This window comes from Saimiri boliviensis, chromosome 4, assembly GCF_048565385.1.
Source record: "Saimiri boliviensis isolate mSaiBol1 chromosome 4, mSaiBol1.pri, whole genome shotgun sequence".
Lineage (NCBI taxonomy): Eukaryota > Metazoa > Chordata > Mammalia > Primates > Cebidae > Saimiri > Saimiri boliviensis.
The window spans coordinates 111563836-111578687 of record NC_133452.1 but is presented as its reverse complement, the minus strand read 5'-3'; the positions used below and the strand labels follow the sequence as shown (position 1 = coordinate 111578687).

General features: G+C 37.5%; 1 protein-coding gene across 9 annotated transcripts in view; it reads left to right on the top strand.

Annotated features, from left to right (window-relative positions):
- The window catches only part of MYO6 (myosin VI), a 150957-nt gene that overhangs the window by 55007 nt on the left and 81098 nt on the right, over nucleotides 1-14852 (top strand). For all 9 annotated transcript variants that reach the window (XR_012517310.1, XM_074398043.1, XM_074398042.1 and 6 more), the window contains exons 2-4: nucleotides 2047-2210; nucleotides 8014-8083; nucleotides 14010-14083. Coding sequence is in view for 8 of the 9 variants with exons in the window: in XM_074398043.1 (XP_074254144.1) it covers nucleotides 2094-2210; nucleotides 8014-8083; nucleotides 14010-14083 (261 nt within the window). In the remaining variant the exon portion in view is untranslated. The remainder of the gene's footprint in view (nucleotides 1-2046; nucleotides 2211-8013; nucleotides 8084-14009; nucleotides 14084-14852) is intronic.

Sequence of the window (14852 nt, the reverse complement as noted above, 5' to 3'; positions counted from 1 at the left end):
ATGGCAGAGGAGATGCAGAGAAGGGGGTGGATTTGTGATGCCTACTGGAGGTAAAGCTGACAACATTAAGGAAGTGATATGAATTTGGAAGGAGCTAAGGGGATTGGGGTTGATTCCAGGTTTAATTTGAATGAGTGTTGTTAGTGCCTTTACTGATACAGGGAAAAGCAAGCTGGAGTAGTAGACCACAGCAATAATAACATCATAATTACATTACAGCTATTAGATACGTTCATGAAGAGGCGTCCAGTAGACAAGTAAAATTTGGGAACTCAATGGAGGTTTGGGCTAGAGCAACAACTTTGAGCATCACTTTCATATAAATGGTATTTAAAGCCACGGGACTAGATATGATTAGGGAAAGAGTATAGATGTATGTGTGGTAATATAAGTCTGAGGTAGTGTTATTGATTCACTTCTGTGGAGACTCTCTTTGTCTAATCTGTCAACTTGGAATTATAGATAAACCTGATAATATTTCCTGAATAGGGAAAGCAACTCACTTTGTAGCCACTGCATAGACGATATTAAAACCAATAAGCAAGTTGAACACATGCCAACAGTTAGCAGCTTTTTGACTGAACTGTATGCCAAATGTCCGTGACCTTTATGAAACTGCACCTGAGAGCATCCACTTGAAGATCCCAGGTTTGAGAATGCCACACAAAAAGAGGATTATGGCACATGAATCAACATTTCCTTTTTAAATATAGATAAGTAGTGAAAAAGTATAAGTTCCTGTGAAGATGCTGAGACTACAGCCTTTGGGGTCATTCACCAGCTGCCTCACTGTTACACATTAGTCTCATAATGTTTTAAAACATTAAACAAAATATTTTGCATGTCATGGATTATTTTGGTTACCTTAATAGATAGAATTACAAATGTTAAATCTCAGAATGCTAAGTATGAAAGAAACTATACAGGAATAATTGAAAAATTAGGTTAGAATCACAATAGGCAAAAAACTGGAAACAGTTCAAATGTCCATGAACAGGGCAATAGGTGAACAATTGTGGTATAGTCATTCAGTGGACTAGTACACACACTGAGGTTAAATATGTTGAAAGCAAAAACATTTTGTTGAATGAAAGAAGCCAGACATGCAAATAATATATACTGTATGATCTCACTTATATGAAGTTCAAGAATAGGAGAAACAGTAGGGATGCCGTTGGGGATGGTTATTGACCAAAAGGAGTCAGGAGACAGCTGTCGTTTTATTTTAGAAATAGGGTCTCTCGTTCTGTCACCCGGGCTGGGTTGCAGTGATCCAGTTGTAGCTTACTGTAGCCTCCAGCTGTCCTCCTGCGTCCGCCTCCCAAAGCGCTGGCATTCCAGGTGTGAGCCACCACTCATGACTTTGATTGGAGTGTTTCATAAATGGCTATATCCATTTGTCCACATTCATCAGCTTGTGTACTTAGGTTTGTACATTTCACTGTATGTCGGTATTACCTCAGTGAAAAATAAGAAAAGAACAAAAGTAGCATTCTGAGTAATTCTGTGGGGCTAAGCTTAGGGAGCACATCACTGCGTTCTCAGAGAGCGAGGGAAAGTTTCCCAGAGATCATAATCTCTCTTTTTATCCTTTTCCTTCCCCAGTTGATTTATTTTTTTCAATTCTTAGCTATCTCCACACAATAATATCTATTCCTGCGACTGTTTAATTTATTGTGCAAATGCAGAATACTTTAGGTAGCAAAAAGGAGTGCTGTTATAAATTACACTCAACAGGTAAAAACTGTGGTTGTTTGCTTCTGTTCTAGTCAGAGGATTGTACTCGACTGCAGTCATACCTGAAGGCAGGCAGTAGTAGAGCAGGTGTACCTGAGGGTGGAACAATCTAAAAGATGAGAGTGGCCTCATCTAAAAGTAGATAAAGGGGCAGAGGTCAGCAAGATACAAGGGAGGAGGTGGGGATGTTGTGTAGCGGGTAGATAGGTATGGTAGTTGCAATTTACATTTGAACGTTTGAAAAAAAATATGTTATTTTATGTACATTTTGAAAATAACCATGTTGCTGTACTTGTTCCTTTGAAACAGGTGACAGTGGATAGTGGAAACAGGAGATAGTGGATCCTCCTTCAAAAATGGAGGATGGAAAGCCCGTTTGGGCACCACACCCTACAGATGGATTTCAGATGGGCAACATTGTGGATATTGGCCCCGACAGCTTAACAATTGAACCCTTGAATCAGAAAGGCAAGGTGAGTTTCTAAGAAAGATGTCGAAATACGATTTATTTCAAAAATAGATGTGTGTATGTTGTTTTTTTTTTTTTTTACACGAAATACAGGAAATACAGGTCTGTTTTCTTAATGAAGCAGATATTTGGGAAAGCGTATTTCCGGTAAGTGAGTCTGTTTTCTCCTGACTTGTTTGATTAAATCAGAAGTATGTGCCCTAGGGAAAAAATGGTATCCTGTGATAAAATCAAATGGAAATTTAGTGAGCCTTTCATTGTTTGTTTTTCACATCTGTTTGATCATCCAGTTCCTAGTGAGCCTTTCATTCTTAAGAACTAGCTATATGATAAAATATAAACAAAAATGACATTTTTATTCCTGTGCCACATTACTAAAGTTATTCGTGTATCTGTGATCGATCTGTCACAAAGTAAAAATATGAAAAGTGAATGGGGTTATCAGATTTTACTTTTTTTGCCTTAGCTTCTATTATAGTCTTCTTTTAAAAAAGCTTTTTGTTCACTTAAACTTACTGCTATCATTTTTGTGATAATTTTTAAAACACAAAAGTATGCTTTAATTCTGTACACATGGTATTTATTTCTTTTTATGTTTAGACATATTCTAGATAGTATTACAAAATGAAAGTCAGGGAAAAGTGACTAGGGGTTGTGACTCGTTTACAGAGAAGGCATCATTGTAAATACCTCTTTCAGTCTTCATGGAGACTGGTATAGTTTGCTTTTGTGGAACTTCACTCCATTCTCAGAGAGTGAGGGAAAGTTTCTCAGAGGAAATAATTTCTTTTTATCCTTTTGGTTCCAGAATTGATTTATTTTTCAACTCTCAGCTCTCTTCACACAATAATATCTATTCCTGTGATAGATGTTCACAATTTTTAGTTTAGCGAGTGTGCCTGTTAGAACAGTTCTTCTGACTAAATTAAATTTGTAGATGTCATTTCTGTTTACTTCAGACTGAAAACATTCATGAATAATTTATATTCTATGATACGTGGTTAACTAACGCCATATAACTACCGTCCTTCTGGGAACCTTAGAAAAACAAGGTGGATCTCTCATGAGGTCTTTTCACAGAGAAAACTATTCTGTTACTGTAAACAACCCAGGAACTGAAATGCATAATGTATAATGTGCCATGTTAGAGGAGGCCAATTAAAGATACCCTCAGGACAAGAAAGACAAAGTGTTTTTGGTTTTTCCTCTTATTAACAGGTACCTATTTGTACTTACAATTCAGTACATATTTAAAAAAAGTAAGCTTGATTACATATTTGAAGGCTTTTTATTTTTGTTTAATATATTTTATAAGCACAGTAAATCAAAAGACCAAAATGAAATTGAGAGTATATTTCCTAGGTTTATGTATGTAGGTGTTATGTATATTTTGTTCTAACCATAGGTGACAAAACAATTCAGTTCAATTATAGAAGAAACTTAATTTAATCCTATTTCATGTTTTAAAATGCTTTAAACGCTGCCTTATTAATATTAATCAGGTACATATGTAGAGCCAATAAAAACAGTTTACATTAGGGAGGGATATAAATTTCATGGATCTGTATTTTTTTTTTTCGAGACGGAGTTTCACTCTTGTTACCCAGGCTGGAGTGCAATGGTGCGATCTCGGCTCACTGCCGCCTCCGCCTCCTGGGTTCAGGCAATTCTCCTGCCTCAGCCTCCTGAGTAGCTGGGATTACAGGCACGCGCCACCATGCCCAGCTAATTTTTTGTATTTTTGGTAGAGACGGGGTTTCACCATGTTGACCAGGATGGTCTCGATCTGTTGACCAGGATGGTCTCGATCTCTTGACCTCGTGATCCACCCGCCTCAGCCTCCCAAAGTGCTGGGATTACAGGCTTGAGCCACAGCACCCGGCCCGGATCTGTAGTTAATTTTGTGAACTAAAGTGTAAGTTTTTTCCACAAAAATTTATTTGAGGACTAACAAGTTCTCAGAGATGACTTTTAATCTTAATTTCCCCCCCTACTTTCTGACAGGATCTTAATAAATATACTGCCATAACAACCAGGCAGTTAACAAGATCCTTAAGAGAAGCAATCTTTTGCTTAAATAATTCATGGCCTAGAGATCATCAGCCTCAAAATATTAAGGAATTAAGTACACAACATGGTGTACTGGTCGTGCACATGTTTGTGCAGTGTGTACACAGTGGAAGTACAGTGGAAGTGTAGATGCGGGAGAGAGGACTATGTCTTGATGATAGCAATGACTTTTCAAGGTTTTTGTTTGTGACCCATAGTAAGAAACAGATTTCACATTGCATTAGGTATGTTTATTATGTGTGTGGGTGAATCTATAAGACATAAATTTTACATTTCAGCAACTGTGTGTAGTACTTGTGTGTGTTTACTTACAAATGAAACAACTGGTCAAAAGAAACATCCTTAACACACGCTATGCATTCTGATATTTTCTGATGTCTTTTATTCTTTTAAGAATGCTGTTGCGCCGGGCGCGGTGGCTCAAGCCTGTAATCCCAGCACTTTGGGAGGCCGAGGCGGGTGGATCACGAGGTCGAGAGATCGAGACCATCCTGGTCAACATGGTGAAACCCCGTCTCTACTAAAAGTGCAAAAAATTAGCTGGGCATGGTGGCGCGTGCCTGTAATCCCAGCTACTCAGGAGGCTGAGGCAGGAGAATTGCCTGAATCCAGGAGGCGGAGGTTGCGGTGAGCCGAGATCGCGCCATTGCACTCCAGCCTGGGTAACAAGGGCGAAACTCCGTCTCAAAAAAAAAAAAAAAGAATGCTGTTTTACACCAGGTGCAGTGGCTTACACCTATAATCCTAGAACTTGGCGAGTCTGAGGAGGGAGGGTTGCTTGAGCTCAGGAATTCAAAACTAGCCTGCGCAACATAGTGAGACCTCGTCTCTACAAAAAATTTAAAAAATTAGCTGGGCATGGTGGTGTATGCCTGTCTTAGCTACTTGGGTGGCTGAAGTGGGAGTATCACTTAAGCCATCAGAAGGCTGGAGTGAGCCGTGATTGTGCCACTGCACTCTAGCCTTGGTGAGAGTGAGATCCTGTCTCAAAAGAAAAAAAATAGAAAGAAAGCTATTTTAATCTACTAAATTGGTTTCATATTCTGTATTTGCAACAATGGCAAGAAGCCACTCTGAAGACTCATAGGCTGAAGCCCTAAATTTATGGCATAGAAGGGTCTGCATTTTCTTTTCCCTGTTTGCTTTGCCAGCCTTACATTTTGTCAACCAAGTTTCCCCTTCATATTCTTACCCTATGTTTATTATTGTATGCCTGTTTCTCCTTCTTCCACAAGTAGTAAGTCCTCACCATGCCCCAGGTGATGTTAGATGCTATGTGCTTTCTGTCATTGCTCACAGTGTTCTGGCCTGGAGTGCGAGAACACCTTTTTTTTTTTTTTGAGATGGAGTTTTGCTATTGTTTCCCAGGCTGGAGTGCAGTAGTGCGATCTTGGCTCACCGCAACCTCTACCTCCTGGGTTCAAGCGATTCTCCTGCTTCAGCCTCCCGAGAAGCTGGGATTACAGCTTGCCTGCCACCACATCCGGCTACTTTTTTGTATTTTTAGTAGGGACAGGGGTTCATCATATTGGACAGGCTGGTCTCAAACTCCTGACCTCGGGTGATCCACCCGCTTTGGCCTCCCAAAGTGCAGGGATTACAGGTGTGAGCCACTGCATCTGGCCAATGTCCATACCTTTTTGCTTAGAAAATAACTTAACTTTTCCTCTAAGACTCTGATTGAGGTCACCTTGTTTATGAAATTTTTCTACAGACACCCAGTCATACCTCCTCCCATTCAGTAGAATTCACTGTTGAGAAATTTTTCCTTTGAGGAGGGGTATAAATTCTTAGCTCTCCTTTAATCTTCATTGGAAATAATTGTTTACTTTGTCTCTCCCTCCCTGCTAGACTGTATTATCTTCTCAAGTGCAGGGGCTCTTTTATTCTGTCATGGAAGCTTTATGCTCTGTATTTGATTTGTGGTAGATGTTTAATGCTGAGTGATCAATATATGCTTTGTTACGTGATCTTTTGATAGCAGAAAAAAGCCTTCTCCCTCTAGAAGAAAACAATTAATGAAATATTTTCTCTTTAAGGAGAGAGGAAGATGGGGCTAGTGATAATTTAAGGAATAAAGAAGGAGGGAGAGAAAAAATCTTTCAGGACTCCTTACTGGCCTTCTAGCCTGCTCTTCATTTTCTCATTCCAGCAACTCTTTGTCATTGGCCTCCCCTCATCCCACTCTCCTCTCTTCTAACTTCCTGGAAGCTTTTAAATTTGACATGGCTCCTGCCAGGCTAGAGCTAAACCCTGAAGTCTGGGGAGCCTGTAACCCTCTTGCCATGGCTGTGAAAGTTGGGCACCTAGACTTATGACATTAGCAGTTATTACTGAATGCATTTTCCTATAGAATCATTATTATAAATTGTGGATTGTTTTATATGACCCTTAATATACGTAATACACATTATGGGTTAGTTTTGCCTTTGTGTCCTGTCCTACAAACATTTCCACATTTATAACATTAAGAACATGTGTACATGTGTACTGGGTTCCAAATAATTAACTTCCAGAGTTTTTATAATGTAACAATTTTCAACATTGGCTATGACTTAGAATCAAGGTAATCCCAGCAGCCTGGATTTTATTCTTTTTTAGTTGGCATTACACACGCACACACCCTATAAATATTATTTTAAAATAATTGAACCATTTTTTTTTGCAATTCACTTTGATATAATTAGAAACTTTAACTGCAGAGTAATTGTAATTGCTTGAGAAGTACTGTATAAATTTATAAATAACTGTGAGAATGGCATGGATTAAAATTTAATTCTCTTTGGATGTAATTTGAGATCATTTGTTCTCTCTTACAAGATGTTATCTTAATTCTGCAGTGTGTACCATAGCATTTAAGCGATAAAATAAATATAAGTTTATGCATGCATACTTGTAATTTTATAAATGAAATATTTTGGGATATTTTTTATATTTCTGACACATTTTTGTATAGGAGTTTGTGTCAAATACATTTGTACAGAAGTTTGTGTCAAATTTTCCTCAAACAATAGCTATTAATATAACCCTTTGGTTATATCAGATTGAATGTTACTTTTTACTTTTTGTTGTTGTTGTTGTTTGAGATGGAGTTTTACTCTTGTCATCCAGGCTGGAGTGTAATGGCATATTCTTGGCTCTCTGCAACCTCCACCTACCGGGCTCAACTGATTCTCCTGCCTCAGCCTCCTGAGTAGCTGGGATTACAGACGCCTACCATCATGCCCAGCTAATTTTTGTGTTTTAGTAGAGGCAGTTTCACCAAGTTGGCCAGGCTAGTCTCAAACTCCTGACCTCAGGTGATCCACCAATCTCAGCTTCGCAAAGTACTGGCATTACATACGTGAGCCACTGCACCCAGCCACTTTTTCCTTTTTTAAAACACTAAAATTGTTGTATGTTTACACATTAACATTTTTAAAAATTGTTCAATAGCATATGTTTGTAAATTTAATATTAATATACATTTTTTTTTGTCCTTCTCTAGGTGTTACAACCTAGGATACTTACTGATTGTTTTTGTTGATTTCATGTCCACAGTAATGGTAGATAATATTTTTGAGTAAAGTTGTTACTCTGTTTTGGGGTTAATGACTTGTTAAATAGTAGGATCTGTATTATATTTTAATAAAGAGCATATTGTTGCCACTATTACAGTGTATGTAACCAATTAAGCCCTTCTATTGTTCTTACTATTTATAAGCCTGAGTTCAGTGAATATTTTTTTTGTTTGTTAGACATTTTTGGCTCTCATAAACCAAGTGTTTCCTGCTGAAGAGGACAGTAAAAAAGATGTGGAAGATAACTGTAAGTACCAAATTAAAAATGAACTCTCAGCACAGAAAAGGAAACTTCTTTTAAAAAAATAAATTAGTGGTTATATTACTGATACAGTGTACTGGTTCAGAAAAAATCTAGTCTTTTGACTTGAATGTGCATGTGAATGAAGGAACTCGAGTCTTGCATTTATTATTATCTCACATTTGCATTTTGGTGAACGGGTCTCAAATATTCTTTTGGTGTTGAGTTGTATAAATGTGGGGAATGGTAATAATTTACTGTGAGGCTTGAACCAAAGATCTTTTGTTAACAGTTTTGAAAGTTATTGAATCTTATCTACAGTCAGGTGGTTTTTATAGTAGTACATGTGGTTCAATAATTTGGAAGTGGAGTCAGTGGGAGTCATGTAACATCACTGTTTGAAGCAAACAAGCATATAAAAAATTCTAGGTATATATAATTCATATATAATTACTAATTGAAAAATTAATTTCAGAATGATATTAAAACACAGTATTAATTTGATTTTAATGTCTTAACATGTTTGATGAAAAAAGCCTTTTCTCTGTGGAAAAGGCCACTGTTTATTCTTACGTTTTTAAGATTAAGCGATAATCATTTCATATTGGAGGCAGCAGTGTTAACAGTTATGTATACTTGTCATGGATTTCATTAAAGGTATCTGACGCTAACAGCTCCCCATTTAAGAAAAAAAGATAGGCCAGGTGTTGGGAGGTGGATCACCTGAGGTTATGAGTTTGAGACCAGCCTGACCAACATGGAGAAACCCCATCTGTACAAAAAATACAAAATTAGCCAGGCGTGGTGGCGCATGCCTGTGATCCCAGTTACTTGGGAGGCTGAGGCAGGAGAATCACTTAAACGCAGGAGGTAGAGGCTTTGGTGAGCCAAAATTGTGTCATTGCACTCCAGCCTGGGCAACAAGAGGGAACTCCGTCTCAAAAAAAAAAAAAAAAAAAAGAGAAAAGAAAAAGAGGTAGTGTTAACAATTATGTACAGTTGTCATGAATTCGTTAAAGGTATCAAACGAAAAACCCTTCATTTGAGAAAAAAGAGAAAGGAATAGATTGTTATTACTGATTTTCTCTGGAATTCACATTTGAGTAAGCCTGTAAAACCCCCATATGTAGACTGGGAGCAGCATAGTATGGTGGGAATAGTGGGAGGAATAGTGGGAGAGTCATGAATTGTTAACTGTAGAGTCAGGCAAGCCTACATTCTGATTCTGTCTATGTTAGGAGGAGGCTGTGTGCTCGTGGGCAGTTTATCTCTCTTCGATATTCTCATCTGTAGAATGGAAGTAATGTGTTTGTTATATGATTAGAGATGATATACTTAATGTGCTTGGCACAGTGTCTGATGACTGTTAACAAATGGTAGCTGCTTTTATTAGGTGCAAGAGGTTGAGGAAAAAAATGTAGAATTCCCTTTCTTTCCAAAATTGCTGGAGAGTTTGTCTGATTAGATAATACATTTTTGAATAGCAATCAGAATAAAATAATAGAGAATGGGGCTATACCATACCTAAAATCGAAAATTCTTCTCTGTTGAAACTTGTTAGGGTATGGAGAAATAGGAATCAATCCTTTTCATATATTAAATTGTGTGTCGCTAAATGTAGCAAAGGGTTTTGAATAATTTTTAATCCAATTCTTAAAATGTGCTCTCTCCATTTACTTTGTCTTGCTCTACTTGTCTAATTTTTAAATTTTCACAGCCTCAGTATGTGGTGCTTCTTGCAGGTGTTTTCCTTGGTGATGCCAGATGGCAGCAATGTCAATGTGTGGATGTTAACTATTCTCATAAGATAGTAGGCCATCCCTACTGAAGTCCCTTTTCTGAAGCCATATTATTAACACAGCTTTGATTGTTGAGTTTAGAACACAGGGTTTCCAGCTGAAGTTGTTCTATCACTTGGTACTTTTCGTCTGAAGCATGCCACCATACCAGCATGTCCTCTGCCAGATGACACACTGTAATACAAAACTATAGTGGTAGCTTTGTGTTTTGCACTTGCGCGCACACACACACACACATGCACACACACACAGGGTCTCAAATGCATATTTCTAAAAATCTTTTTTTCTTCCTTATATTATAGTAGTAATGTGATGATTAAATGATTGATGCCTGTAGAGAGTGTTCTGAAGTATGCGATAAAGGTTGTGTTGAAACAGAGGCATGTGAAGTCTTTTTTTTTTTTTTTTTTTTTTTAAATGAGGAAGGGAAGGTGGGGATGATGATGAGGATATTTCATTCCCACCTCTCTATGTGTTGTCTTTTGATAGTGCCTAACAATGTAGCAACATTTATTACCTACTTTTAGATCTAAGTCTCCCTCTCTCCCTCCCTCCCTCCCTCCTTCCTTGCTTTCTTTCTTTCCTTTCTTCTCTTTCCCCCTCCCCTCCCTTCCCCTCCTCTCCTCTCCTTTCCTCTCCCTTCCCCTCCCTCAGTTGCCCAGGCTGGATTGCAGAGATGCTATCTCAGCTCACTGCTACCTCCGCCTCCCAGATTCAGATGACTCTCCTGCCTCAGTCACCTCACTGCTTCCTAATGCCACTTAGGGCAGAATAAAAAGACAGTAAGAAGTGGGCCCAAAATGTAAAAGGCAATGAAATATATATATTAAAAAAAAAAAAAAGAAGTGGGTGGAGCCTCCAAACAGTTGAATGGCAGTTTTCCTTTGAATTGAGGAAGGATCTAGAGAGGGTTAGGCAGCAGAGATAATAATATATCTGGTTTGGGTATGAGGCCGCCTTCCATTCTGTATCCCTAATCTTCTTCCATCCTTATCCCCCTACCTGGTCTACATGTTCCTCTTTCTTTACCCAAAGCACTCTGCTGAACCACTCCCCCATCTCTGTCACTTTCCTCTGAAATACCTGGTTATATGGTGTTGTCACTGTTTTCCTCTAAGTAAAAACTCCTAATCCTATAGAACACTTCCCCTGTGAATGCTGATCATAAAAGCCTGTACTGACATGGGAATTACTGCTTGCTTCCTCTCTTTACTCCTTCTATACTCACCACCTATCTTTTCAGGATGTCTGTTTCTTAAGCCAAATAAATCCCCAACTGATTAAATGTCGTTGATGACAATAAGAATTTGGACAGAAGGGTATTCCTCTGAAATTATGCCACACAGCCCATTCCATTTTCAAGAAATCACAGAAAAAGAGAGAGGGAGAGGAAAATATATGCAACCCTTGTTTGGCCAGAATGTGCTAAGTCTCAACTGCCTATAGCTCCCTAAAAGTATGACCTAGGGAGGTTCACAAGGGTCTCACAATTAGCTTCCTGCTCCACCATGTAATTCCTTCCTCTTTTCCTTTCCTAGTACCCAGTCCTAGGATTACTTGGTTTGGCTATTTACATGCAACTCTTTATGTAAATTGTTTACCTTTTAGGCCTCATTATTAACAAATTTAACTATACTCAAAAGAATATTAAAATTTTGAAAGAATTTAACATAAGACATATAACAAAATATCTGAATAAACAGTTTGTTTCTTTATAAGCACGGTTTTAATAAATATAACAAACATATATAAAAGTTTCTAAAGATTAGGTAAGACTTCATTATTATACTTAGGTTTTTGACTAATCTGAGCATGTAAGATCCTGTTTAATCATTATAGCTTTAGTTCATTAAAAGAAAAAAGGAACCCACAAACTTCAATACACCCATCTATCAATTCTAAATTTATGTTGTTGTAGAAGTCATTCCATTGCTGAAAAAGTTCTTTCCAATTTTATGTATTTAATTATTTTGAAACGGAGTTTCATTCTTGTCACCCAGGTTGGAGTGTAATGGCTTGATCTTGGCTCACTGCAATCTCTGCCTCCCAGGTTCAAGAGAGTCTCCTGAGTAGCTGGGATTAAAGGCGCTCACCACCACACTCAACCAATTTTTGTATTTTTAGTGGAGACAGGGTTTTAACATGTTGGCCAGGCTGGTCTCAAACTCCTGACCTCAGGTTATCCACCCACCTCAGCTTCCCAAAGTGCTGGGATTACAGCAGTGAGCCACTGCGCCTGGCCTCTTTCCAATTTTATACTCTATTATTCTCGACATCTAATAGACAATAATTCATGAAGAACATTATGTGCCATAAAAGTCATACTAGCTTAAAATCAGCAGGGGAAAATGCTATTATTTTCCTTTTAATTACTGACTTCACATCCCTGATTTTCCTATTCTTGTGACAGTACCCAACAGTCAAGTAAAAAGACAAAATTAAACTACTAATCTCTACATATAAACCCTTCGCATAGAAAACTCAGAGCTATGGCCTGCAAAAAAAAAAAAAAAAAAAAACAAAGCAAAGCAAAACAAAAGGCAGTGAGGTGAAAGCGAACTGCTGCATTAAATGAGCATAGATGTATGGGCAGTCTGTGGAGGTTGTTATAGCAAGAGGCTCTTATGTGCCAGCATTGGTTAGGTGTTGAGTTGTATGTTAGACATGCATGCAGTGTAGGCACCTTTGCAATTTCAGTGAGGGATCAAACAACTGAATCAGGCAGCATCTTGCCACAAGGATCTGATTTAGTAGACAAAACCAGATATGTAAAATTATCATAATAACTGGCAGTGTGTGGTAAGAACTGTAAAGAAAGTACGAAGAAGATAATAGTTCTAGTGGTGGTGGTGAGAATGGCGAAGTGCCATTTGTGAGGTAATCTTTGTACCTACCTTAAAGGGTAGGTAGATTTTTGACGCCTAGAAATGTAGAGGATATTCTACATGGAAGCTGATAGATGACTGATATCTGCATTTGATAAATAGTTCAGTCTGCCTATAAGTTAGTATTCAGGTGAATTGTGGAAAATTATATGAGCCTTTATCATGAATAGGTTTATTAAGAGCCCTGATCAGACTTGAATATGGATGTTGATAGAGACCCAGTGATGATTTCATGGGGAGAGAGATTTGATGGGGGCTCTACTTTAGTTAATGTGCTGAGATGTCTGAATTAGGAGAGGGACTGAGGCAATAGGTAAATAAGAGGCTACCGTGATCACAAAAGAGGTAATGTTATCGGAGCGGTAGAAATGGAAAGAAAGAAGATACACTGAGATTCAGATTATGCTTTGAGTACCTGCCATGAGCCAGCACTATGCTAAACTTTCTTACATGGCATAAAGACTTGGAAATTGATTTAGAATAAGGAGGGAGAGAGAAGATGATTTTAGTGTTGACTAAGGTTTACAGTTTGAGCAACTGAGAAAATGGTGGTGCTAATAACAGAAACAAGTTGGTTGAGAAGAGGAGTGATTTTTGTCTGCCCCAGCATGGGATAGAAATGGAGCTCAAGAGATGGAAGGATTTGGAGAATAGCTTGGGAGTCAACTCTGACACCTCAGGAGAACAGATGTCAGAGAAGCAAGATTTATTTGTTCAAACTCTCCTTTAATTAGCTTCATATTCTTGGTTAAGACATACATAATTTCTCCAAGATTCTTATTTTATTGTATCAGTTGTGAGGGACTCCCTGAATGATTTGATGGTCTGCTCCCATTCTAAAATTTTATCTTTTGTGTTTTATCTCTGAAATTCTGAGCATCAGATTGGATTAGTGTCATCACTTTGTTGCATCAGAAGTTAATTAAAATCAGTGCTATCTGTTGTACTCTTTTTCCCTCTTGAATTTTATTTTTTAATCAATCTTCATTAACAAGTACTAATTTCGTACTCACTAGGTTTACTCCTTTAGTTGAAAATTCATTGCTTAAAAATATCACTTAACACATGTAAACAGGATAGCTTTTAAATCAGCTTCTAGGGTTTGCATCATCCAGGGTTTTAAAAGATGGAATTAAATGTAACCTAGCAGTTGAATTTTAGGATAAGTGAAAGTGATTCAGATTACAATAGTATTATTTTATTTTGTTTTCTTAAACTCTCTAATGATACATATGTTTTATGTCTTAGGTTCACTAATGTATTTAAATGAAGCCACACTGCTCCATAATATCAAAGTTCGATATAGTAAAGACAGAATTTATGTAAGTATTTTACCTATGGTGTAAATTGTTGTGGAGATAATTATTTCATGTGGTACTCATTGATTTTGTCAGGCTTGAAATTTTCTGACAGAAAATCGTGCTTCATCTGAACCTCTTGAATAGAGTGTGAGCTTAGTGAGGCCAAGGATTTCTTTCTAACTGACAACTTGAACTCCAGGGTTTAAAACATGCATGATACATAGAAGGCACTTAATCAGTGTTTGTGGAATGAAATAATGAATCCAGAGTGTCATTTAATATCTTTTAGATTTAAAAATACCCAGTCTGAGTATTTTTAAAAACACTATAATTGTTTTTGGTTTTGATTTTTTACTTTTGGTATGTCTGTAGATATGTTTGATTCAGTTTCCACATTGTTCGGAAGACAATTTAAGGCAGCCTATAAGTAATATACATTGAAATTAAAAATCTGAGGAAAAAATGTAAATTAGAATAGAAGATAGTATTTGAGGAAATATCAAGAACGCAGGAATGCTGACCATAGAGCCTAAATAGTTGCTGAATTTCATTAGACTTTTAGATACTCTGCCTTGAAAGTCCAGAATATTAAAAAATGAAAGAAAATGCTTTCCGTATAAATAGAGTTTACACTAAATCATTCAGATGGATACTTAACCTAGCATGTTTTAATTATAATTGTTCTCTGGGCATGCATGAGACTTTATTCCAATATGACCTAACCATATAGTCATTTGGTGGCTGGAGATAAATTACCCCACTGTAGTTCTCCTGTTATAAAGATGGGTCT